Genomic DNA, 27,340 nt, shown 5'->3' with positions numbered 1-27,340 from the left:
AAGTAAATGTATAAATTAAACATGGTGACAGTTACTTGCATATAGAGATATGTAGGGTGATAAGGAGAAGTAAACAGGGAATCTGACCTAGTTAATTCAGGATGGCATCCCCTAGGAAAAGGCATTTCTCCTGAAATCTAAAGGATAAGCTGGAGTGAACTAGACAGACAGCTGGAGAGGAGTTTTGTAGGCCTAGTTATGAAAAACTCATGGCAGGAGGGAGGTGATGTGTTTGTCATTGAAAGGAGGCCAATTTGGCTGCAAGGCAGAGAATGTGAGGCAGGCAGTGGGAGGACCATACTGGGAGTTGATGAGGCTATAATAAAAATTTTAAAGTCAAGACAGAGTTTAGTATCATGGGTGGATTAAGAAATGTACCGTAATTGAGAGATTTTTTTCTTTAATAACATAACCATTGAGAAACAAATCAAAAAAGAATGTCACTTATAGAGAAACATGATATGAAACACCTAATAATACTTTTTCATTAAATGTCAGGACCTAAAAGGAAAAAAATTATGCAATCTTATTTAAACATATAAAACTGTATCTGAAAAAGTAGAAAGTCATGCCATCTTCTTTTATGGAAAAATTAATGTCACCAGAAAGTCTTTCTTCTTAACATAATGTATAAATATAATATGAATCTACCAGAAGCTCAATATGGGTTTCTTGAGAAGTAGAAAGATTAAAGTCTATTTGAAATGACAAATGCTTAGTACTGTCAAGATATTTTTTAAAAAAATATATTAGTGATGGGGAACTGGCTTTACCAAATATTAAATACTGATTGTTTCTTTATTTTTTATTTTATTTTATTTTATTTTTTTTATTGGTTGTTCACAACATTACAAAGCTGATTGTTTCTTTAAAGCAAATATAACCTTACCATCTTGGTATAGCAACAATGAAATATGGCAAAATACAGAAAAATACAGAATTCAGAAGTATATGTAAAATTTTAAAAAAATGTAAAAACTCACTGGAATCATTTAAAAGCCTGTTATTAGAGATATGTTTTATGATTCTTAGAATAAAATGATTAATACTATATTGTTGGTACTTATTTGTTTGTATTTATTGTATGTACTTGTTTCTGTAATGTATTTCAAACATATTTATCATTAATTCTATTTGCATACGAATTTTTTATCTTAGGAAAATAGTGCGTTTTCATTATGATTTAATATTATCATTACAATAATTCAATGACATTTTTAGTGGCTGAAAATAATTGTAGATATTGATTTATCACATTCACCTTTGATTACTGGATAAAACAGGAAATATGGCAGATTTTTAAAGGTCAAAGAAGTTGATAAAATTACTACAGTGACAAATGAAACAGTTTTTGTATACTTCAATTGGTATGACTAAGATTTTTTGAATACTCTTGAAGAACCATAAGCTCTGTAATGGATGAAGAGCTGTGTGTCATAAATTGCCAAATAGTTAGATACATAAAAGCAGGGTCTCTAAAGCAGTGAAATAATTAATATAGATCCATTGTTCTCAAGGTAACAATGACAAATTCATACATGAGTGGATTAGATACTCAATTTCCAGAAGTATATCTTCAGATGCTTTAAAAACTTTCATCTATTCATGCCCATTATTATCTTTGTCATCATCCAATTAATTTATGAATTCCCCAAAGAGCAAAGGGAATGATGTGCTGTTCCACTTGTGTAAGTAAAACTCGAAATTTAAAAATTTTAATAACTGGATTATAACTACAGAATTTGCACGATTAATGACAAGGATGCAATGGTTCTTTAAGACAAAGAAATCTGTAACATGAACAAAGCTTAAAGTTGAAAGTGACTGAATCAGAAGAGTTTATATAATTTAGTATGTTTCCTGAATGAATCACAATGGACAATTTTCCTTGATATTAAAGGTTGTTCTATCCTAATGTCTCTCTCTCTATTTTTTATACAGGGAAGACGTGAGAACAGCAAATGTCATTGCCGCAGAAGCTGTAACCTGCCTTGTGATTGACAGAGAGTAAGTACATTCCTGTACTAAGCATACTGCACATTCATATCAGCAACATACATATGTGTTGGGAATTAGGTCCCATTTTATGAAGCTATTACTATCATATGTTTTCAATTTTAATTGAGTTCTATATTTGATTCTTATTCCATATTATTCTTGGAAGTGCCTAACTCTGCCATTTAGCTTTGTGATTTTAAAAAAGGTTTTTAATCATGCTGAACCTTACCTTAGTTAGCTCATTATTTGAGAGACAGTTTGAGGATTACTGATGACATGTGATTAAAGTATTTGTCAAAGTTCCTTTTCTTTAGAAGGTACTGAACTAATACCAGCTATTTAGGTAAATTTTTTGAAGAGAAATTCTTATTGTCATTAAAAATTGGGCTATTCCTTTAGCATGTGTTTGCTATCTGCTCTATTCTCCCATTCAGAGACTCCAATACTAGAAGCATTTAGAAAGACACTTTTGGAGAAAGCTTCAGTGTTAGACATGGGCATATATATTTAGAAACATCAAAAGTCTGTTTCATGATGCCTATCCATGTTTCTCCTACCCATTCAGGCTTGCTGTTATCACTACCTGAATGCTAAACCATAGAAATGAGATTATTGACTTTTCAAGAACACACTTGGACATATATACTAGGTAGACCCACTTGGGCACTTTTACTCATGGCAGTGTAGGTGGGTAAGTTTACAGAAAAGCTAAGTGGCTGACCCAAAGAGAATTGTAAAACAGGCAATGAACATCTATGTGGGTGAAACTGAGGGACCAGATATCATATGCCAAGATGATGGAGTTAGATGCTGAGTGCAAGGGTCACTGGGTGGAGAACAATCCCACTGGATTCAAGAATCTTACTTTTGAGGCCCCTCTGTGCTGATTCCTTAGAATCAAAGAAATGAGGCAAATACCAAATGATAGTAATTTCTATGAATACCTCAGAAGCAGTTTTTCTTTGTCTGTTTCCCTTGTTCCACATTTATCCATTCATGTATTCTTCTATTAGACTTTATTGGAGCATTATTATACTCAGAGAAGTTTCAAAAGTATACTACAGATGAGCATTTTGGGGTTAGCGTCTAGAAGAGATGATGTATATACAAAAAATAACCATCATGTGATCTTCCTGATCATCATGTAAGGAAGAAGTAAGAAGAGTTCAGAATAAACTTTTAAAGGTATCCAAAATGAGGAGTGGCTACTTCTGAGGAGAATCAGAAAGACTTTGGAAAGAAGTGGCATTATTACTTGAATTCTAGAAGCATAGGAAAGACAGTGTAAACACACTGAAGTCTCTTAGCACTATTCATAAGGAAGCTCTGATCCACTTAACTGGCCATTGAGACTGTGGAAAGTTGAGAAATGTAACAAATAAGTTCACAAGTATGTCTGGACTGGTTCACCAGGAGCTCTGAATGTTGGGATAATGTCAGCTCTGACAATTTTATGTGGTGAAATAGTGCCTCTACAACAATGTATTTGGCAGGCTAATCTGAAAATGCTGTGATAGAGAATGAAAGGGAGAGGTTGAAGATAGAGTATCTGGTTAGTGGCCTAAATCCAGTTGGTGATCATGAGACCATTTACAGGAGGAATGTATAATAATGAGTAGGTAAAACCAGAGGGTTTAGCAACACACTATCTGTAAAGAGCACGGGGAAAATTAGGGATATCGTTGAGGCAGTGAAAGGTAGAAAGAATATAGAAAGAGAATCTGTTTGGGAGTCACAACCTCATTAAATACAGTAAGACTGTAGTTAATTTAAAGTACAACCTTGGACCCTTGAGGATAGACACTCTTCAGGGGGTAGGAAAGGTGGACCAGGAACTCTTGTTAGAGTTAACTTCATGTTATTAGTTTAATAGTCACCTACATGTTAATAGCCTATATGTTAATATGGAACTACCCTGGAAGAATGAAAAAGAAAAAAGTATTAAGTTTAGAATTAGGGGAAATTCTTTCACTTAAAGTCAGGCTGGGCACTGTGACACATGCCGGCTTGGGAGGCTGAGTCAGGAAGATCACAAGTTCAAAGCCAGCCTCAGCAATTTAGTGAAGCCCTAAACAACCCAGTGAGATCTTGTCTAAAGGAAAATATAAAAAAGAGTAGGGATATGGCTCAGTGGTTAAACACTCAGGGCTGCAATCCCCAGTACAAAAAAGAAAAAAGTCAGGTAAAGGAAGAGAAAACAGTGGAAAAAAATTCAAGGCATTATCAAGCTGAACAACATGGAAAACCTCAGAAACCAAGAGAATATTTCACACACACACACACACACACACACACACACACACACACACACAAATTAAATGTCTAGTTTAAAGAAACAGAAAATTGGTGAAACAAAAAATCATATCCAAGATTCTAGGAAAGCAGTACACAAAAACAAGGTTGTATCAGTTGAGGAGGATGTAACCTCCTCATGGCTGGCTCCTCAAAAACCCAGATACTAAGTTATAGTTAGAAAAAGAAATCCTGATATACTATTGCACAGTAGGTTGACTATAGATAATTATGTACTATATATATCTAAAACAGCTAAGAACATGTTGAATGGTTTCCCCATAAATAAATCATAAACATTTGAGGAGATGGACATTTAACCTGTTGTAAAGATTACATAATGTATTCCAATATTGAAATATCATGGTGCCCCACTAATATGATATTTTATATTTTTATGTATCAGTTAAAATACATTAAATTTTAATTTAGAAAACATGAAAGATGACAAGTGATACTGAGGATGGAGAGAAAAGAGAACCAATTGAATCTTAACTGAACAATTTTATGAGAATATGGGCAAATTATTTCAGGTCTGAGTCTCAGTTTCTCTTTCTAGAAATAGGAGAATATTAAATAAATTATAATATTGAAAATATTGATTGAAAATCAAGCAATTTAATGTAAGAAAAGTTGCATGCTCAGCACAAGACATGAAGTAAGAACTCAAGACATTATAGTATCCTATTCTCAAGAAAGGCACATGCACCTCTTGGATTTAGCGGTTTTCCTCTCTAATCAGAATAATATTATCTTCAGAGATACATACACAGAAGATACTTTGAGAGAGGTCCCGTTTGAAACATAAATACAGGGAAGACAGTTCAAATCTTGAACCTAAGTAGTACATTTCTATACGCTCAGGAGAGAAGTTGGGCTTCCCACCAAATGTTGAATTCACAGCTTTTTATTTAAAAAAAAAAAAGAAACTGTAACTGAAGGATCCTGTCAAAAGCCTGCTGCTGATACCTAATTTATGGTCAATTAGAGAAGCATCAGGGCTTCATCCCATGCAAACAGATGGCAGACATTAGAACTGTCAACACAAGGAGCTTCCTGCACAAATTTACAAGCTAGGTACCATGTTACAGAAGCCAGTGATTATGCTTTATCATTCCAGAGGGAAAGCAAAAGAACATTATTGTAACTAATCATGCATGTCAGATTTTTTTTTTAAAGAAATGCTCATTCACAAACACAAAAATGATAAACAGATACATGGTTTATATAAAAAAAAACTTTCTCTGAGGATTGGTTTCTCACAGCCCACTCATTATCTTAGTAACCATCTGTAACGTTTCCAAAACTTGTGAAAACTATCTAAAAATCTAGTGTAATGGAACAATCTAATAATAAATTGCTTCAATGTGTAAAAAAACTGAGTACCTGCAGTGTCCTTATTTTAGAATCCTTGAAAAGAAGTAAATACCAAAGTAGACTGCATTCGATAATCAATTATGCAATGATTACTTCTATATTGTCATGGGAAGCTAGAAATTCTATTAAGATTTTTTTTTGACACATTGAGGACTGTTCTGGTCATTGTCAAGGTCAGTAACTTCTACCTACTAGTAAATCATAAGGAATATCACCTTAATCCAGAATTACTACCCTGGTCATCTGATTCCCCTTGACTCCAAGGATAGCTGAGGTCTTTCCTTAAGCCCACATGAAAGGAGGTGACATCTGGCAAAGAACATGACCAGCATCCATTCTGTTGGTCAATTTTGGTGCCATACTGGCCACTGCTTATGTTGACTCTAACCTCTATTAATGTCAAGCTAAAATGACATCAACAATGGTTTTCAAACTTTTTTGTTAACAAGGTCATTTCAACAAAATGAATTATAAAGAACATAAGGACTTTTCTGACTGTCATGGGGATAGGATACCCCCACAACCAGGGGTCTCCCTTCTGTCTCTAAATAACTTCAAGTGGTTCCTCAGACCTTCCATGGAACCCCCAGGAAACCCAGAATGATTTATATACATACCCCATATGACAGATACAAGGTCCTTCCCATCAGTGACACTGATATTTTAGCATTTATTGGGACCATTGTGTTATTTAGACAAAATCTAGGAGGTGTAGAACACGAACTAGCTCAGAGGAAATGCATTGTACTGGAGCATAAAAATTATGAAATTAGGAGGGATTGACAAACAAGATTGTAGGGCGTCGCAAATGGCAATCTCAGAAATTAAGGTTTCTCTATGGACCAGGGAGGTGGATCGGGGGGTGACTATAGTTCAAGTAATTTACCTCCCAGAGCTATAGTTGCCTGACTAACAGGCATATTTATACCATATGTTTAAAAGAGTACCAACACTTTCACCACCAGACTAATGGTAAGGGAGCATCTCATAATTCCAAGGCTGGTCACAAAGCCCATAAGCAGACAGGTTACCAAGAAAGTTGGACGTAGAGGAAAAAATTCTCTAGAATTAGCAAAGACTATTTCTCAGCACCCAAACTGGTCCTGAAGTATTAAAATTGGGCACCTTTTAATTGGAATTAGACTCTAATTGGAATTAGAGTCAGACAATGAAGCATTGATATTTATTAATTAAGAAAGATAATAATGGATGCCTGCTTCCTGTGTTAGATGTTAGACCTGCTGAGATGAACAAGACACAAATTCAACAAGAGATTGAAAACTGAATAAGATCAGCTCAATTAGATACAAATCTGTGTCTATATGAGGATAATTTCCTTTACCAGTAAAAATCTTACAACTTTTCAGTTACTCTACCATGCACAGGTCACCTGGGTTTTGACCTAATTTCTAGCTCTTTAGACACAAGTGCATCAGTCTTCAAAAACAAGGCTTCTGCTAGTTTCTTCCCAGATCTCCCAGCCTTTTAATTATGGTGAGTTGTTCCTTTCTCCATTCTCTTCTGCTGCATATATTCAGCTGTGAAGGAATTGTTGGAATTCCAAATACATGTTCTGGATCACATAGTGGGCCAGTCAGACAGCACCCTGGGCACCATATACAGCAGGACCCAGAATGTCAAAAGAGATTGAAAAATATGGAGAAAATAATATCCACCCTAATTCTCCCAGGAAGGGTGCTATGGATGTTTCTGATAATATGATGGGGGTAAGGCTCACCAAAGTGCATGCTTAAGGAAGAACATATGATCACTAAACCACATCCCTTTCAAATAAAAAATGACAGGCTGTGATAAGTGCAGGAGTTTTCTCTCTCGGAGGAGAGGAGTTCATGTATGAAGCCACAGAGAACTGCATGGCTTAGACCAAAGATCAGCAAACTTTTTCTGTAAAGGTGCAGCTAGTAGATATTTTAGACATCTTAAGTCAAATGATCCTTGTTCCAGCTCCTCAATTTAGCTGTTTTAGTGCCAAAGCAACAAAAAAGATAATAAATGAACATGGATGTGTTCCAAATTAAGATTTTCTTATGGATACTGAAATTTGAGTTTCATATCACTTTTATACCTTAAGGAGTATTATTTTTTTATTTGATTTTGTTCCTACCCTTTCAAAATGTAAGAATCATTCTTAGCTTATGGCCATGCCAGAAACAAGCAATGGACTGAATCTGTCCTGTGGTCCATATTAGGCTGTCCCCTGACTGAACAGAGTATTAAAGTTGAGTAATGACCCAAGTGTTCCTGCTCTGACCTTCCTTCATGCTGTGATCATCTTGTCTTTTCAATAAAGCAAATGCATAGACTACTAATCTGAAGTGCCTAGTTATTAACCTGCCAAGAGTGTCTTCTTGATCCTCCTGATGCCATCCCTATTTGTCTTCCCAACTCTGACATCCTATCCCCTGTTCCCACATCCTCTTTTCTTTACTCTTTTGTAGGCATTACCCTTTACTGTTACACTCTCCCCCTCCCATGGACACACACCTGTCTTTTTATTTCTGTACCTCTAATTCCATTCTTTCATTCTATAGGACTTTGATCCAAGTTTTGCATTAATTTTGGTATTAACTAAGTAGAGATTAAGATAGTACTCTGAAACAGTTATTTGCAACTTGGTGAAATACCCAATAAGACTGAGAAATCATGAAAATCCTCCCAAAATTTTTTAAATGTTCAGGTCCTATTAGGGAATAGGGGAGAGAGAGTAGATGGTGGATTTGGGGAGAGAAAAACTGTAACCCTGTCAATCAGGTCAGCCTCAGGATCCTGTACCCAAGGTAATTTGCCCACCTAGCTTGCTCATGTCCTTCTCTTTACATAGTTTGCCATTTTGTGTCCACATGATAGGACTACAGGGAATTCGTGTGCCACATTGCCGGTGGTCACGTTGCTTAACTGATAGGGTGATAAACTTAAAGTATTTCACAGCCTCATCCTTTCCTACAGCCTAAGTAGAATTTATTTTGGTTCATTTTCCAGAAAGAGATCTAGGGTGATGTGAGGATATTGGCAGGATGATTATAAGAAAACAAATGTGCCTTGCTAGAATGGTGTCAGCTGTGATCATTTGTGCTTGTCTTTTTTATGGAGCTGTTATTGACTGGTGTTCTTTTCAAAAAACATTTATTAAGCAGAAGAGATAAAAATCAGAAGTTTTAGATGTAAAAGAGACATTATATTATTTCAATTTAATGATGTCAGTTGAATTATAGCATGCCCTCAGCAAGCATGATCTAACTATAAAAGAAGCATATTTCCAGTGGGGGAAAAAGTATGTCTAGAAGCAGTAATTGTACTTTAAAGTCATGGAGAAAGATTGGTGGGACAGCTGTTTATCATGTGTGCCTGTTAAAATGACAGTAGACTCTTACTGCAAGTCCTTCCAAGAAGCACATACTCTTGACTAAAGAGCTCATTGAAAAGACCCAGAATCAATTCATATACTGGATTACTTCCATATATTAGTTCTTTAGACATCAACTATTTAGAGGATTTAAAGGCAAATATGTAAAAAAAAAATGAACTGCTTATGTACATCCTTATTTTACAGATAATTTTCTGTTTTTATCTGGTGTCACAAATCCAGAGCGTTTCTCTTTAGTAACATTTTGAATCCTTTCAGAGTAAAAGTCCAACCTCATTAGTATATTAATTGGCCAAATAATCCAAATTTAGCATTATTAAAAACATGGCTAAAAAATTTAGGCAACTATACTAGATCAGTCAGAAAGAGTCATATAAGAAATGTTAGAAGAAGCAGGAGAAACCAGGTAGACTAGGGTTTGACAAACTTTCTCTGTAACAGGCCAGACAATAAATCTGTTTAGCTTTGTAGGCCATATTGTCTATGCCAAAAAGTTCAACTCTGCCATTTAACCCAAAGGCTATAGATATCTAAGCCTTATTTTTGAGAATGACTTTATTTTATAGGAAAGGAACCTGAGGCCCAGAAGTGTCAGGTACATTCAAATTACATTCTTGAATCCTAATGCCTTCATTATTATCTTAGAATTTCAGAATGGAATGAGACTTTAGAAAACCTCTCTTCTAAGTCCTTTAGTTTCAAAATGATACAGGTAGTTCCCAAAGAGAATATGAATTTTCCAAGCTCTTTAGATCCTGGGGTGGAATTATGGCACAAGTTTCCAGTATTTTCACCAGTATCACGTTATGTTTTAGATGACCAAGATAGAAACCTCACACATTCAGGAAGTACATGCATAATGTCTACTCTTTGACTCTAGGTTCAACATTATGATATATGAAAATGCATTTAAAAAGCAGATACCTTCAAGAGGCTTAGATCATGAAAAGGAACAAATGCTATAATGATATTATAAAAAAAATTCACCTGAAAATGAGGGGCTTCTGAGTTAAATTAAAATCTTTTCATTGAATTAAATCTGAAGCTAATTTGACTACGTGTAAGGAAAAAGATCAGTGAGTGAAATTTGAGTTCCAAAAGCCTTCCCAAATGGATAAGGACCTCATCAAATCAAATCCTCCCCCATCCTGGCCAAACAGTTGAGATTAATCAATTTTTAAAATTAATTAATTAATAATTTAAAATTAATTTAAAAATTAATTAACTCAGTTTTCGTTTACAATATATAGAGCATTTATTGGATCACTTCCCTTACCTCCCATAAGAAGTTAACTCTCCTATTATTTTTTACTGTACCATCTTTCACCTGCCTTTTCATTCATTTATAGCACTTGTTTGTTTTGACTTATAAACTACATGCTTGAGGAGGCTGGAAACTATATTTATTTTGTGGACTGCCACATCCTCCATTTTAAATATCTTTTGAGGGATCCTAGATCAGTCTGGGTCCCATTGGGAAAGAGATGACATATAGTAATTTGAAGAGGAAAAGTTAATTATGAATAATTAATAATTCTAATAGGGATTAGAGTAATAAGAGCACACTAGAGAACATACAAATATCAGATATAGGAATAAATCACCCTAGTTATAAACTGTGAACTTGTATTTATGACTAAGAGGTAAACTTTATTACAGAACAGTTCCTGGAGCTCAGCACTATTGACACTTAGGGCCAGATGGCTGTTTTATGTGTGTGACGAGTAGGTCAGGGGTCTGCCTGGTGCACTACAGAATGTTTAGCAGCACCCTGCCCTCTAAGGTCCACTAGATGAGCGTTGTCCAATGTGATGACCAAAAGTGTCTCCAGACACTGTCAATTATCCAGACAGGCAGTGGAGGGAAGAGAAGGACACTCTCATAATTTGCTGGATAGCAATGTGGTAGCTGAGATGTCATGTTTGTAGAACTCGTGTAGGAAATCAGCACTGCAAGTTTCCTTGAAAAGCTCTTCAAAGGCAGGTATAAAACCACCTGACAAGGGACTTGGCTTGGGAAACTGCTGGCCACCAAGTAACTGTGATGGCTGGACACTGGAGAAGCCCACCAAGCCCTCTGAAATCAGGAAGCAAAATCATTTGTTCCTGCAGTGTCTCTCCAGTGACCTCTGTTGACAAGGTTTCAGTGCCAATTGGAAAGAAAAAAAACCTAAATGTCAGAATCCATTTTCAGAGAGCAGCCAAGAAGGATGAATTTAGAGCTGGGAGGCAATACATCAAGAACCAAGACAGATTCAAAACCAAATCATGAACTGGGAACCAGGGATATAAAGATATATAGCAAGATCTTCTACTTGGTATGAACTTGTGGTCTGAAAGTTAACATAAGAAAGTGCAGTTTGAGTAGAAACAAAATACTTGGGGAGACCTGAGGGTGGAAGAATGCTTTTTGCCTAAAGCATCCAGAGGACCTCCTGGACAAAGGGACAAGTGAGCCAAGTTTTTAAGTGGGACTTTTACAAAGGAGGAAGGAGGGGAAAAGGCAGCTGTTGCTGAGAAAAGGGCGTGCAGAGAGAAGAAATTGGAAGGGTTTTGTAGCCTGATGACTGGATTGTGGTAAGAACAGAGGGATTATAGGACAAGGAACTGGACAGCTAGCTGAATGCTGAGAGATGAGTTTGGAAAGAAGAGAGGGAGACAGATTATAAAGAAATATCTTAGTATCTCAAACTAAAAGAATCTGGACCTTTTTCTCTGGGGTATAAAGAACCAACAGAGATCTGTTTCTTCTGCATTGTGTTTGTCTTTGAAAGAAGGGAGTAGAAGATTGATTATAATGTTGAAGAACTCAAGCAGGGAGACCATTAGGATATTGCTGCAACAGCCCTAAGCAACATCATTAGGGTTCGGGAGTTTAAACTTTAGTTCAAAGCAGATTTCAGTGAATAATTAAATATAGGAGGTGAGAGAGAAATGCTTCTAGTTTAGGGGACTTGGTGGATGATAGATCAAGCATACAAATGATAAACAGGTTGAGGTAGAAGTGATCAGTTAATTTAATGATGGATATGTGGCATTCAGACTGCCTAAGTGGTATTCAGACATTCAGATGGAGATGTCCATTGACAGAAGTATGTTTTTTTTTCCCTGACAATCAGAAGATGAATTGAAATTGATGTTGCAGTTCACAGTTAATCACTTTAATAATAACATGATATAATCACAGCTTTGGTTTGTTAATTACAATCAGTGTTTTGATTTACACCAGTGAATAAATACTGGGTTTTTTTCCCAGTAAATACTTGAAACCTTACTATGTCTCTGAGGTTTGCATCTTTATCCCTTGAGTGTTTTAAAAATTGTTGTTTAAAGATTCAGTGATTTCTTTGGAGTTCATAAACTTGTACTATGAATGAATAAGGAAATATACAAAAACTCTCAGTGTCTAAATCTTAAATATTAATCTTTCTGTCTTCAAATGAAAAGGTAACATTTGAAATTTCATGTTTGGAAATCTCTTTAAAATATTTATAAACAGTGTTTTCTGGCTGCTTACTTGGGAAATGTTTATTTTCCTTATATCCTAGAGATAAAGCAGGAAAGGAAGGATGCCAGGACTGAAATTCTGACAGAAGCTTAGCAATCAGTATGAAAATCAACAGGACAATCAGTGAAAGTTAAATTCTGCTTTAGATATTCACTTCACTTTTTTGTAGAGTTAAGTGGTTGTGCTTACTTTAGTAGGCACACTTCCCTGGTGAGGCAGTTATTACAGGCCCAGCTGGGTCATAAAGATCTAAGACTTTCCTTTTCTTTTCAATATGTCTAGCAGTTGGTACTCATTTTGAAACTCAGCATAGAAGCATGAATTGGATTAGCATTAGCCACAATAATGATGCAGCCTCATTCCCAGGATGAGCTTTACTTACAAAGGAGGCCCTTTCTGAATTTACTATTTTGGAAGAAGTGTAGTGGTCATATTGTCTACTGCCCTGCCCAACCATGCAATTGAATTAATTTTAAATGAATACCAGACAATCAAAATCAAATCATGATTTGACAGTTGGTAAGGAAGAGGTCATTCTCCATGCTGAAGCAGAGTTAATACATTATCATTCAGACAGAAACCCATTTGGGCTGAATGAAAACTTATATTTAGTCAGGTGTCATTAGACTCTTAAGATTTACTTTTTTCTCTTCTTTTTTTGTTTTTACATTTCTAATAGAGATTATATCATGATAATATGTGTAAAAACTCTTCACTGTAGAAAAATTGAAAAGAAGAGAAAATTTTAAATATAATCTTGCCATTCAAAGGTAACTTCTATTCTTCTATTGACATCTTGGTATACTTCATTAAATAGGGAGATCATTCTACCTAAATTTATTTTCCCTGCTTTGACCATATGTAAAGCAGCATTAAAAATAATCTCTCTCTCTCTCTCTCTCTCTCTCTCTCTCTCTCTCTCTCTCTCTCTCACACACACACACACACACACACACACACACATATACACACGCACATACAGATTTAAATTGATAGGCAAAAATTGATTAAATAGTGTCACTCACAGGAAAGCTACAAGGAATTTTTTTTCCTCCACTTTAAAAATAAACTAAACTTCACAGAGCCAAAATGTCATGTCCCCAAACACATAGCTTATAAGTAGGGAAATGGTTATTAGACTTAATTTGGTTTCCAAAGCCCATCAGAACACATAACCATACTACATTGCCCTGGCAATTTAGCATGAGCATTACTGAGTTCCTTTGTCTTCTTAAACTTTTAAATGTAATCTGATATCTAGTCAATTTTAATTTTTATTTTTTGTGACAAATTCTATGCAGTAAGCAGCTTTGCCCATCTTCAGAAGAAGAGATACATGGTAGTAGAATTATAGATTCCTTGAAGAGATACATGGTAGTAGAATTATAGATTCAGAAGATAAGTATATTTTAAAATTATTGTCTAGAGCCATTATACAACACTCCCTCACACACATTAGTGACAATGTGAGAATGTCTGTTGCACTGCTTCTGGGCCAGATTGTACTTTGATTTGAAATAATCTTAAGAAACACAGATCAGAGACAAATCCACCCAAGGCATGAAATAATCACCATCCTAAAAGAGTCAATTTGACATTTATTCTTCTCTTGTAATTGATACATGGAGCTTAGTTATTGACAATTAAAGCTGGGGAGATTGTTCATTCTTTGTCAATTACTTTCTTTGTCCTAGAGACGAATAAACAAATATAAGAGACTTCAGAAGATTATGAGAGTAGAAAAGAGCTCAGATGACCTTTCTCTGAAATGTCAGAAATAAATAATAAAGGCCAAAAACATACCTGAAAAGGAAGGGTAGACAAGAAAAAAGGATGGGAATTATCCAAATGACTAACTTAAATCAGAACCAGAAAACCATGACTTGAGAGGGTTCGATTTATAGAGGAAACAGTATGATCAGTGGTGGAAGGAACATTCAGAGAAGGTCACTTGTAAATCTTCTGAGCATTCAGATGTCATGATTTTATTTTAACACTCTCATGTCTGTTAATTGTCACAATAGCCCTGTAGAAACAGATGACATAAACCCCAAAATATTCCAGAAAGGGAAATCCAAGATCAGAGAGGCCAAATGATGGGGTCAGAGTCACAGAGCTCCATTAGAATTTCAGGGCTGTCTGATTTCAAGGCTGTGCTGTGCCTGTCATATTGTCTTTAGGCTGTTGCTTCTGTACCAACAAGTTAAGTGCTAACTGGAAAGCTGTATCCTGTTTGCAGAATCTTTTACAGAAGAATAGAGTGAGAGAGAACCAAGGCGGTAAGACCAAGGAGGATGCTCCTGAGGTTAAGGACAAGTGTCAATACTGTGAATAAGGCAGCAGGGGAAGTAAAAAAGAAAAGGAGGAATGAGCTCAAAAGAGATTGCAAAGGTAAACTGGATTTGCTGGGTAAAAGGAGAAGGTCATAGATAGCATTCAGATATCTCACCGTTGGGAAGACGAGAAATTAAGAGGCAAGTCTTGTCTGAAGCTGGTAAATGCAGTTATGGCTAAGCTGAGTTTGAGGAGCAAGTGAGATACACTGAGAAAAGTGACCACAATATGGATCTGGAGAGTTCAAAGATGTAGATTTAGACATGAAAGTCATTAACTTGGAAATCTGAACCATAGTCTCAAGAGTAAATTCTCTTTTATGGGAAACTTTTAAGAAAAATGTAATTAGCATAGTGTATAACAAATGGCTTTTGGAAAAAATCCCCCAGGTGCAAAATTCTGTCTTTAGGGTCCCAGATAAATTATATAATCTCTCTAAGCCTTGCATCTCCTCTTCTTTTGTCAACCAGGAGACACTGACAGTGTCCAGAAATAATTTTTTTTTTTATGGCTACTGATGTCTGGTGGGTAGAGGCCAGGGATACTGGTAAATATCTTACAATGTGCAGAACAATTTCTGCAACTAAGAACTATATGGTCAAAATGTCAGTAGTACTGAATTTGAGAAACCCTGGTGCAAACCCTCCATAAAGTAGGGATAACTAATTACATCATAGAGTTATGAGGTTTCAATAAGGTTATTCTGGTGCAAAACATCCCAGATATTTTGCACCAGAATAACCTTAAATAACCTTAAAGATCCCAAAATATCTGGTATAAACATATCCCAGACAATAAATATTTGAGAAAAAATAACTCATAAATTGAGTAGAATGACACAATTTGGGAAATGACTTCACTTTAAGGAATGGCTGATGAAGAAGTATGTGTGACACATGCCAAGAACTAATGTAGAAGAAGAGGAGAAAAATCAAGAAACTGAAATGTGGGGGACAAGAAGAGAGTGATTGAGTGTAATCCCATAGGCATGCCTAGAGCCTTAGAATTCTGTCAGTGGGTCCATGAAATTAAGAAGGGATGCACAAAGAATATTAAAGGAGAATAATGATAACTATAAGGGAAAATTATAATCAATACGAATTAATGATAAAAATGTCAATCTGCAATAAGTTGAGAATTAAACAGAAAAAGAGGACGAGAGACAAAGAATGAAGATTATTCAGACAGATGCTTTGACCACAAAGGATTGCATTATGTATTAGAATTGTAGACGATATCCTGTTTATAGACTAAAAGAAGAAAAGTCAAAAGGGAGAGAATGAAGCAAGAAGAAAGATTGTTAATTGATGGATCGAGAGTCCTGAGGAGAAAGGTGAAAAGAGTTTGAATCAGGAGCAATGAGAAGGGCATTTGCTTTAGAAGGAATTTGGGGTACTTCTATGTGCAAGAAGTATGATAATAATGGCACCAGACTTAGGTCCAAGGGAAGGAAGTGGAGAACAATAACTAAACATTTTGTGACCCTTTAAAACAATTACAAATAAAGATATTCTTAAATAACCAGTTATATGAGGAAGTGTATCTTCCAGATTGCCATTAATGTCTCTTCATTAAACTTCCTGTTATAAACTAATTGTGTCCCCTAAAATCTGTAAAATTGAAGCCCTAATACATGGATTTTTTTTTTGAAATTTGCAGATAGGGCTTTTCAGAGGTACTTAAGGTTATTTGAGGTCATAAGGGTGGGAACCTTGAGTCCTTCTAAGAAGAGAAAGAGATATCAGTGGTGTGCACACATTGAGGAAATTCCCTGGGAATTCACAGTGATAGGTGGGATGTTAGGAAAATTTAGGAAGAAACACTTCACCAGAAACCAACCCTGATCTTGAACTTGAGCTGCCATAACTGTGAGAAAGTAAATTTCTGTTGTCTAAAGCACCTAATTGTAGTATTTTGTTATGACAGCCTAGAAGACTAATATACTTCCCTCATTAGAACTTTTATAGTCATAAAACAATTAAGAGAAATAAGATAATCTGTTAAAAAGTATTTCTCTTAAAAATTGGATTGACCATGAGGGCAAGATTCATGAAAGCAGATATTTGATTATAAATCCTAATCAGGTGGCCTCAGTTTTTCATACTGGGGGATAGAAATGGTGTCAGCAATGGTTGAGATTTAAGTGTGTTAAATTGCCTCCATTTAATCTCATTGGTGACACATAATACTCATGTGACTTTGAGCAAGTGCTTAATTTACTTAGCCTTGATTGCCTTATCTGTTAAACAAGGAAACAACATATAAAATGGTTTTGTAATCCATAACCTATATGATAATATGCATGTAATAGTTTTATATTGTCATTATTACTAATTTTTATAAGCATTGATTTGTGAAACTGAAGGATATTATATTTGTAAACTTAAAATTATTTGTGGAGAAACAATTTTATAACCCTTTCCAATCATTTAACAAGAGCAGAAATTAAAAGTCTAGCAATAGACATGTTTTTATAAAAATGTTAAGCTTGGGACTAACATTTTCTGTGTTTCAAAGGGTTTCTGGGTGTAAACATCAAAATTTAATAAAAAAAACATTAGAATAGTTTTATTATAGTATCTTTGTAGTTCGTTTGCAACCTATTTTTTAAAATTAGCAACTTTCTTAATACATTTTACATGATATTTAGCTTAGCCAAGTTTTCCAGAGGCAGTTTTAAATAGTAATTTACCAAAAGGTAGATTGTTTTGACTGGTATCTGATAAAATTGATATAACCCTATAAATTAGACTATATTAGCTGGGACCAAAGGACAATATATAAAAGGAGTTTAATTTCCAATTATTGAGGGTAGAATGAATAAGATTTAGTGTTGGATTAGATATAAGGGTGTAAGAGTGAAGAGAATTATTTAGAACAGGAGTTAAAAATTTTTTTGTGAAGGGCCAGATAGTAAAGAGATCTTGATTGTAGCTACTCAGTTCTGCTGTTATATGTGAAAATAGTCATGGGCAATACAGTACATGTAAGAATAGGTGTGACTGTGTTCCCCCTCAGAATATCATTTACAAAAAGAGGCAGTGGTCCAGACTTGATTTTCAGATCATAGTTTGTTGACCTCTTGAATCAGAAAATTCCTTGAAATTTATCAATTGATAAATTTATCAATTTATCCTGTAAAGAGAACATGAGAAGCATGTTCTCTTCTGAAATATCTTATTATCTAAAAGAAAACCAACACTCTGAGACTCCAGCTCTTACACAATAGTGCTACTTTTCTTAGCATGGTGAGAAGAGTAGAGACCCTAGGTACCTGTTTAAGAGAAGATGGCACTAGGGAGAATGACTTCCCTCAGCCCATCACTACCCAGGTCTTTTCCAAGGTTAGCCAGAGTAAACCAACAGATGTTTGGGTACCTTTAAGTGTTATAGGAATCAATTAAATAAGTATTAGAGTGTTTCAGTAAACATTCATTTAGTATATTATTTATGCAGACACTGAAATAGCACTAAGTACAGGGCCAGAGAAAAATATCATAAGGATTGCAGTGTCTATTGGAAAAGATAAAAAATATAACAATTCCATTACTTTGCAATAAGTCATCTGATAAGGCAATTGCAAGTTATCAAGAAGATTCAGAAAAAGAATGTAAAAGACAGAAGGACAGAAGAAACTTTCCAGAATAGTGCTTCTTCGAAGATCTGTGCTAAAGGATGGATTTTGTTTTGTTTTAATTTCCAGTCAATCATGTACAGATGTTTTATAAAATAAAGTACAATTGAATTACTAGAAAAATAAAGTTTGAAAAGACATAAAAATAAGTGCCCTCATTTTTGTACTACTAGATTTAGTTTAAAATTATTAAAATTAAAATATGAGAATAAACATAAGATTTGATAAAAGGAAAAAAATGACAAAAGTCAGTGACATTGTCATTGAAAGCATGTGCATAAGCCATAAGAAAGAGGGTGACTTTTATACTTGTTCTGCAGTCATGACAAAACCCAAATCTGTAAGTGAAGTAGCAGTTTCCCACTTTAATTGCAATAGGTACACTTTGAACAAATATAGCTTGACAATATTTAGACTTTAATGTGTCAAATGTGCCCATTTATTGACTGTTAATTTTTGGATCTAGATCAGATTGATGGAAAAGCCATTTGTGGAGAGTAATGTGTATTTAACCTCTCTTATGTTCAACTTAATACATTTAGATAGAGAAACTAGTCTCAAAGAGGTGTACTGATACAAATGGATAAAGTGGTTTTAAAGTAATTTCAGCATTTTGAGGATTTTTTTATTTTTATGTAAATTTGAAATACTGACATACTATTTTAATTAATTTTCATTAATAGCTACTTCTATCAGTTAAATTTAAATTCCCTTTTAATAAAAGAAATATATTCTGAATCTTTTATATTTTGAGTTACAACCAGCAAACTAATCTTAAAATATCACATATTAAACATTACCCTCCTATGCAAGACTTATGTAAAGTTTATATCAAATATCTCTCACTTCATGAGTTGATAATAACTAAACAGGTCTATACTCTGTTCAAAAATGTAAGTCCCTTCATCTTGCCCTTGGAATCTCAGCAATGTCAAATTCCTACAAAGTTTTTAAACTTATATGCTTGTCACAAACCAGCAGCAATTGACCAATGATACTTTGAATAGCCCTGTCTATAAAAGTTCACTCATGTTCAGCTGTATATACACGAGTCTTGTATATTTAAGGCATAATATTTACAAATTCAAAATGTTAAGTGCAAAAATCTCAAAATACATCTTTTAAAACACAGTTTTCTCTTACTACACACCTTATTAAGATGCAATGTGTCTTATATTATAGTCTGTCAGTGCCTTACAAAATTTGGGCAGCTTATGATTAGAATCACAAACAAATTATCTTAAAAAACCAGGACTAGATTGTGTTATTTTGCAAATATAATGAACACTCAACTCAAATAAGGGTCTGCCTTAAAGAAGAATATTCATATATGCATATTACGCATGAAAACTTGGTCAACACAAAATATGTTTGTGATTTTTTCCTACAAAACTCACAGTAAATAAAGTGGGAGAGTTTCTGAAATCAATTATTAGCTTTGTTTTCCTATGGTTCCTAGGCCAATTTGTATTATTTTCAAGTTTTGTTTCCTTTTATATAATATAATTAAGAAATAATTTAAATTAAGTGCTTGTAACCCATTTTTTCTAATGAATAGTCCTCATAAAAGAGATGCATTCTTGTGACCAAAGAAATACACAGACAGACAAATGTCTAACACTTTGTAAAATTGTCTTTTACAAGTCAAGTATTTGTGCAGAATCAGAAGATACTGATAAGATTCTGATAAGTATGGATATAAAAATCTTGTTATTTTCTCTGAAATTATATGCACTTACATGAAGTCTTCTTTTTCTAGTACTGGGGATTGAACCCAGGGCCTCATGCATGCTAGACAAGTGTTCTACCACTGACTACACCCCCAGCTCTAAAATTATTTTATGAACATTATAGCTTTCCTTCTGATAAATACTCAACATTTCACCAACTCCAACTTTGTGTTATACATTCTGTGATTTATCTCTAATATGAAACTGTAAATTCCTTAAGAATGTACCTTATTTTTTTGCATAATCCACAGTAGCTTAAGTCTGTAGACAGTAGGCACTGCATAAGATAGAAGGATGGATAACTGGAAGGTTATGGATGTTTGTTGGTTTAATTTTATCTGGAATTCATTCTCCCATCAAAGAAATGTATTCATATGGTCCTTGATAGTGTAAACATAAGAATTATGATTGTCTTAGTTATAAGTAAAATAAACAAAAAATAATGAATATAAAAGCACTCACCTGAAGCTACAATGTGAATCAACAGATATTTTTTTTTCCATAAACATGTCAAAGCAATGAAGGATGCCTTTTTAAATTAGCTAAGTCACAAGAATCCTGAGCCATCTTAGAGCTTTAACTTTCTATTTTCTTTTAATAAACATCTTTTAGTGAAAAAGCATTTAGCCAAGATTCAGGTTAAGAATCTTAAAGCTATATAGCCTGTCAAATCAAGAAGGCTTTGCCCAGGATCCCAATAATGCTTGACAAACATTTTGCTCAGCACTAGTGAAATATTTGAAGTAGTTTCTGGTTTACGATTTTTCCTTTTATTCTTTTGTCTTATAGCATTTCACTCTTAAGAATAGATTATCATCTTACTTTAAGGGTATAATCAAGAAAACAAACCTGCTTTATATGAGTTAGAAGATTTTCTATCACTCTAGTTTGAGTTTTAAGATTCTAGTTTTAAAATTTTTATACAAGATTCTAATCATTGTATTAGAACAGAGGATAGATAAGCATAAATATTAAATCAACTATTTAAATCAACTATGAATATAGATATATGAATGCATATGTGGCTTAAGAATATAAAAGTGCTTTGTAAGCGAAAAGTAAAATATAAATGCTCTCATTTTATTTACACTGCCTTTCTAGTAATTTAAAAGCCCATTTCTCTCTAGATGAAGTCGTATCATATCACAACTGCTGAAGAACAAAATTATACACGTTCTAGACATACCACTGAGTAATCAGCTCCCTTCAGATGGATGTTTTGGCTTAATAATGAAAACATCTTAATAACTGAAATTATTACCCACTGAGCTACTGCTACTATAATGTTCTAAAACAGACAGATTTCCTAGAATGAAAAGAAGCCTTTTAACTGATATTCATAAAGGAATATTTCTATAAATGTCATCATTCTTGATGTGAAAGTATCCTCATTTCTCCTCCCTCCCCTCTCCTTTCCTTCCTTTCTTCCTTCTTATCTTCCTTCCTTTATTCATCCTGCTTTCTTTCCTTTATCCTTTTCTACCTCTTTCTTCCCTTTATTCTTTCCTTTCCCTCCCCACCTTGCAAGTTTATTTAATCTACTGACATTAAACATAAAAGGGACTCCTGATAATATTTTATCCATTGCCTTAAATAATTCTGTTGAGACTTGTTGAAACTAGATTTCCCACCTTAAGAAAATAAACAGGAGACAGTCCCCACAAGCAATAGTAGGTACATAATGAAAGTTTGCTTTCATTGAGATGCAAACTTTGAGATTCCCTAAATTAAAATATTTCACTTCATTATGTCTCCTTAACTTTTTTTATGAAATTAAGTCCAGAGTATTTATGAATATGACTATTTTATTTCATAAGGCTTAAAATATAAATTGTATAATTTCGGTGAATTTAAAAACTGAATATGATGATTTACTTGTAGTAACCTATACCTGTTATAATGGGTAAATAACATTTTGTGGTCCACTTATTCAGTTCATAAGGTTGTCAAAACATCTTATAATCTCTTTCAGTATGCAGCAATGACAACAAAAGTCTTCTCCCTTTATTAGTCAAGAAATGTCATAATGAAGTCTGGCATGATGGTACAAACCTGTAATCCCAACAACTCAGGAACCTAAGGAATGAGGTTCATAAATTCAAGGCCAGCCTTAGTAACTTAGTGAGGCCCTAAGCAACTTAGGAAGACCCTGACTCAAAATAAATAATAAAAAGAGATGGGTATGTTGCTCAGTGGTTAAGCACACCTGGATTCAATCCCCAGTACCAAAAAAAAAAAAAAAATCACAGGACCTAAGTAAATAATTGGAAAGGCATCTGATAACTAGAGCAATTCTTTTATAAATATCTGTGCAATGAGAGTCCATACAGATGGCAGGTGTTTCTACAGAACATCTGTGAAAGGGAAAAATGCAATGCTAATTTCTTCATATCTGTGGCAAGAAGGATAAATTCTGTAACATCATCAATTATGCTTATCAAGATGTCTTAAATTACTCAATGACCAGTATAGAGATAGACAATGCCTTTCATTTGGAATTTTAATGTTGCTTGAAAATTCTACACTGTATAATGTTTGATTTATTGTTTGGATAGATTTAGAATATTATCCAGGAATCATATTTTAATATTTCAAAAAATGTTATATTCTTTTGGTTGGAATGGTCTCCTAAGTAAAAATCATTTACAAAAGACATGATTCTAATATCAAAAGCCAAAATTATAGTCCAGGTTTGTTTTGAAAAGAAATTCCATATGTATAATCTATAATCTAGAATACAAATATTTGTGGTTGTATATATAGTTACCATACCATACCCCCTCCTTCATCTGAATACATGTGTGTATGTGAGTGTATGTGTTAGTAGATGTATATACATGCATCAGTGGGTATTCTGATACACGTATATACAGTGGCCTATTAGTCATCTGCTCAAATATTACTTAAGAAAAATACTTAGGCTATAATATTAGTTAAGAATTAGGAGATTGAATCATAACTACTTTCTAATTACAGCAAAGCTATGCATAGAAAGAAGTCAAAAAATAAAAGAAAAAAAGTTCCCCCTTGTTATTTGTAATTAAATAACTGTGTGTAATCTTTTAATTTCTTCTTTCAGTTTTTTTCTATATTTCCCATAGTACAAAAAAATCTATTATATTTTAAATGAAAGTTAGAGGGAATTTATTTCACAAATGACACAGGCTTTTGTGGACACATATCATTTTGTTTTTTCTTTTTTTCTAGTAGTAAAAATAATAAATTTTGGATTAAGATAACTATGTAAAAATTAATGGTTTAAATTAAGGACATTTAAGAAAACAAAAAAAAATCATACTTCAGATACTCATTTTTTTCATTCTTTTAAAATGTGATATTTGTCATTGAATATTACTAATTTTAAAAAATGGATAAACTATTTTCCAAATCATTAGTACAATTAGATGCTTTCTACTTTTACAGCTCACTACAGAACTGCCATATAAATGCTTTTCTCCTTTTAACTTTGCTGATAGGATTTCAAACTAGATTTTCAAAAAGCAATCTGAAGAGTTTTAATCTAGTGTAATGAACAGAACAGAATTTCTTATGTTAATACATTTAACAAGAATGAAGATATTTTTATCAGATTACTCTTTAATTCTTTGGTAATGTAATATCCTGATTAAAACATCTTCATCTCAAATAAAGACAAGGAGGAAGACAAAATTTTTTTTTAAAAAATGAGTTCTCAGAATTACTCTGAGCTTAATTATCTAAGATCTTGCTCTCTTAATGTATATAATTGTCAAGCCAAGTTTTAATGGTCATTATTCTTTGGTTTTCTTACAAATTTTTCTTTGACTCTTTTGTCAGTATGTTCTTACAATGTTTTAGATTTGGTATTATAAAGAACGGGAATTGGTAATATGGAATCCTGATTAGAATCCTGATAAATTACAATCATCTTGGACAAGTAATTTCAACTCTATGATTAAATTGTTTTTTTATCTATGAAAATAGAAAATTAGCCAAATATTATCTATTTGCATGGCAAAATGAATTTTAAACTTTACATTATAAACTCATCTAACCCTAAAGAGTTTCTTGAAAACCAGCCTTTTTCCAAGTTTTGGCAAGGAACAAAGCATTCTATGGTAACTTGAGAAAATTTATCATATAAAAAAAGAATAATGGCACAAGTCATATTCAAAAATTTTCCTCAACCATGAGGATTTTATTAATCATTTTATTATTGATATCATTTTAAAAATTTTTGTAAGAACTACTGCCTTTAACCATTCAACATTCACTCAGTATGAATTAATGCAGTTGATTACAGAAGACTTCGTATTTTTGAATAAGATTCTTGATTCCATAGGCCTTTGTCTATAATTTTCTCTTGTGTAGAGATATTGCATTTAGTGCAACTTTCTAATTACTCTGCCTCCCAGATGAGATCATTACCCAAGGGTCTGAGATAATAGCTATTCCATCCTCTTGAAGCCAGCTCCCAGGCACAGTGTCATGTTCTACTTCACAGTTTTTCCAAACAACTTATATATGAAAGTAATTAAGTAACTTTTAAATTCAAGTCAATAAATCTTCTAAGATATTTCAGGATCTGACAATGCATAACTTAATGTTTAATGATTACAACACAAAAAGTCATTTACATATTTTAGATTATACAAGGGCTAGGGTGCAGCTCAGTGGTAGAGCACTCGCCTAACAACCAAGAGGCCCTGGGTTTGATCCCCAGCAATGAAAAAAAAAGTAGAGATTTAAAATCAAAATGTGATTCTTATACCACTTCAAAACTCTCCACCCAGAGCCCAGATATTATTAGAAATTTCACAATTAGCTTCCAAGCGTAGTGATTTGGATAGTACAATGTAAGTTTGAATAGTAGGAAAGCGAATGATCACCTTCTGCCATTTAATCTTCCCGTTTGCTGGCTGTGTGACTCTGGGCTAGTTTCTCAACCTGTTGTACTTTAGTATCCTTCTTTACAGTATGGGGATAAATGAAAGTAAAAGAGAGATAAATAATCCTAACTCAGTGGGTCCTTGTATACTATTAGTTACTACATATGAAGCACACTGGGCAGTGCCTGGTATGTGGGGCTCTGACTGTCATGTGAAGTCCCAGATTTTTGTGTATAGTCTCTATTTTTTGTTTCTTCATCCACAAAAGGAAAGTTCTAGTCATTACCAAAATGTTGTTTGCCTAAGAGTTACTGTATCTTGTTGTTTGCTTTTCAAGGACTATTATGATATGTGTGTATGCTTACATTGCATTATTTTATAGTGTTATATTTTAAATATATAATAGATGAGACTTCACTGTAGAAAGTAAGTCTGAATACATTTCTAGGTACATGGTAGGATATTTATAGACTGAGTAAATTAAACCTCCTGCTTTACACTAAAGTGATTTTTTTTCATTCTTTCAAAGGAGTTGATTTTTCTATAATTCTCTCCTGCTGTTTGTTTTTCCATCAGCTACACATTTTTTTGCCTTTGAAGATCAGCTTACTAATTTTAAGGGTAGATAATGATGCTTGTCTTTTATAGCTTGAGAATTGAATTAATAAATGTGAATGATAATTATAATACCTGACATATAGTAAGCACTCTGTGGTTGGTAGATCTTGTTGTTGTTTTAGTATTATAATGAAAAGACTCATTAACTTTGTGATGCATATAAATTAATGTATAATAGATTTTAATCTACTCCATTATTTGAATATCTATCTTTACCAGACATGTAGCCAGATACAGTTAAGTATTGGGGACTATGGAGGTGAATCAAGTAGGAAAGGTCTCTGATCTCCTAAAGTTTATATCAGAGTCAGGGGAAAATATCTGCTCTCTGGTATGTTTATTAATGATGCATTTGGTTAAGTGTTTGAATTTATTTTTCTTTAGATGCCCTTAATTGTTTCACCTTACAATTGACTAGGTTTCTATCCTTACTACTTTGTATTTTTCCTAATTACTGTGTTTTTCCTCTTATAGCTCTTTCAAGCATTTGATTGGAGGGCTGGATGATGTTTCTAATAAAGCATATGAGGATGCAGAAGCAAAAGCAAAGTAAGTGATACTATTTTTTCTTATTTTTCTTGATAAATATTGATTTGAATAGAAATAAGATCAAATATTTTGATGGACTCAACAAAGTCCAACATTCTGATAGTAAAAATCTAATTACTCCAGAGGAAAATGAAGCAAACTATTCAAGATAATTATATTATACAATATGCTTATTTAGTATATCTCTCTTTAAACATAAAACCTTAATTTTGTGATGAAGATCATCTGTAAAGGTATACGTTTACTTTAAAATACAGTATAAATGATTGAATATAAATAGGTAATTTGTCCTACAGAAAATACTTTCTGAACAAATGATGGTTGCATTCAACTGCATAAAATGTAATAAAGCTAGAGGTATTTACAAGGCTGAAATTATTATCACTTCACTTTGAACTTTGATGTTACTAATTTGGAATTAATATGAGATGATAAATAACCTATCAATTATCATTTTGTTTAAAAATACAGTTTTTCTACAAGGATAGTTTTCTTTAACCCAAAACTTTAACGTTTGACAAACATTTGAAGTAATTTTAGATTGCATTTTTTTCTGCAGAAGTTTGGGCTAATTAAACAAACAAAAAAACAATATCTTATAATCCTCCCCAGTTTCTTCCAGTGTTAATTCTTATTTCATTATCATTCAGGACACTTAAAGGTCTCTTTAAATTCAAAACAGTGAGGGTTAATAGATAGTTCATGGGCAGAATATGATTACTTGGTTTTATAGGAACCTAAAAATCAAAGTAATTTTTTTCTTGCTTTGAGAATCCATGAAGATAAAACATTTGGCCTAGAACTAAAATGATAAGGACTACACTACATGTTGACTGCATAAAATTATATTTTAAAAGTTATATGGATATATTCACAATTTCTTCTCTATATAGTATATAGTTTTTGTTTTTGTTTTTTTGCTTTGGTTTTCTCTGTGTTTTGGAGGGACAGAGACTTGCATCCTGAGGTCAAATGCTCACAGTGCTCCTATAAGGACCTGCCCAGGAAATCACATAGGCCAGTTTTAACACCACATCCCACAGAGTCT

At 33.5% G+C, this 27,340-nt stretch overlaps 1 protein-coding gene across 3 annotated transcripts in view; it reads left to right on the top strand.

Moving 5' to 3' along the window:
- The window catches only part of Prkg1 (protein kinase cGMP-dependent 1), a 1,167,449-nt gene that overhangs the window by 1,038,497 nt on the left and 101,612 nt on the right, over positions 1 to 27,340 (top strand). For all 3 annotated transcript variants that reach the window (XM_021720211.3, XM_005340332.4, XM_078042034.1), the window contains 2 exons: positions 1,942 to 2,007; positions 26,218 to 26,292. In XM_021720211.3, the coding sequence (XP_021575886.1) occupies positions 1,942 to 2,007; positions 26,218 to 26,292 (141 nt within the window). The remainder of the gene's footprint in view (positions 1 to 1,941; positions 2,008 to 26,217; positions 26,293 to 27,340) is intronic.

This window comes from Ictidomys tridecemlineatus, chromosome 1 (assembly GCF_052094955.1).
Source record: "Ictidomys tridecemlineatus isolate mIctTri1 chromosome 1, mIctTri1.hap1, whole genome shotgun sequence".
Taxonomy (NCBI): domain Eukaryota; kingdom Metazoa; phylum Chordata; class Mammalia; order Rodentia; family Sciuridae; genus Ictidomys; species Ictidomys tridecemlineatus.
The sequence above is the reverse complement of the archived record's forward strand: the minus strand, read 5'-3'. Positions and strand labels throughout refer to the sequence as shown.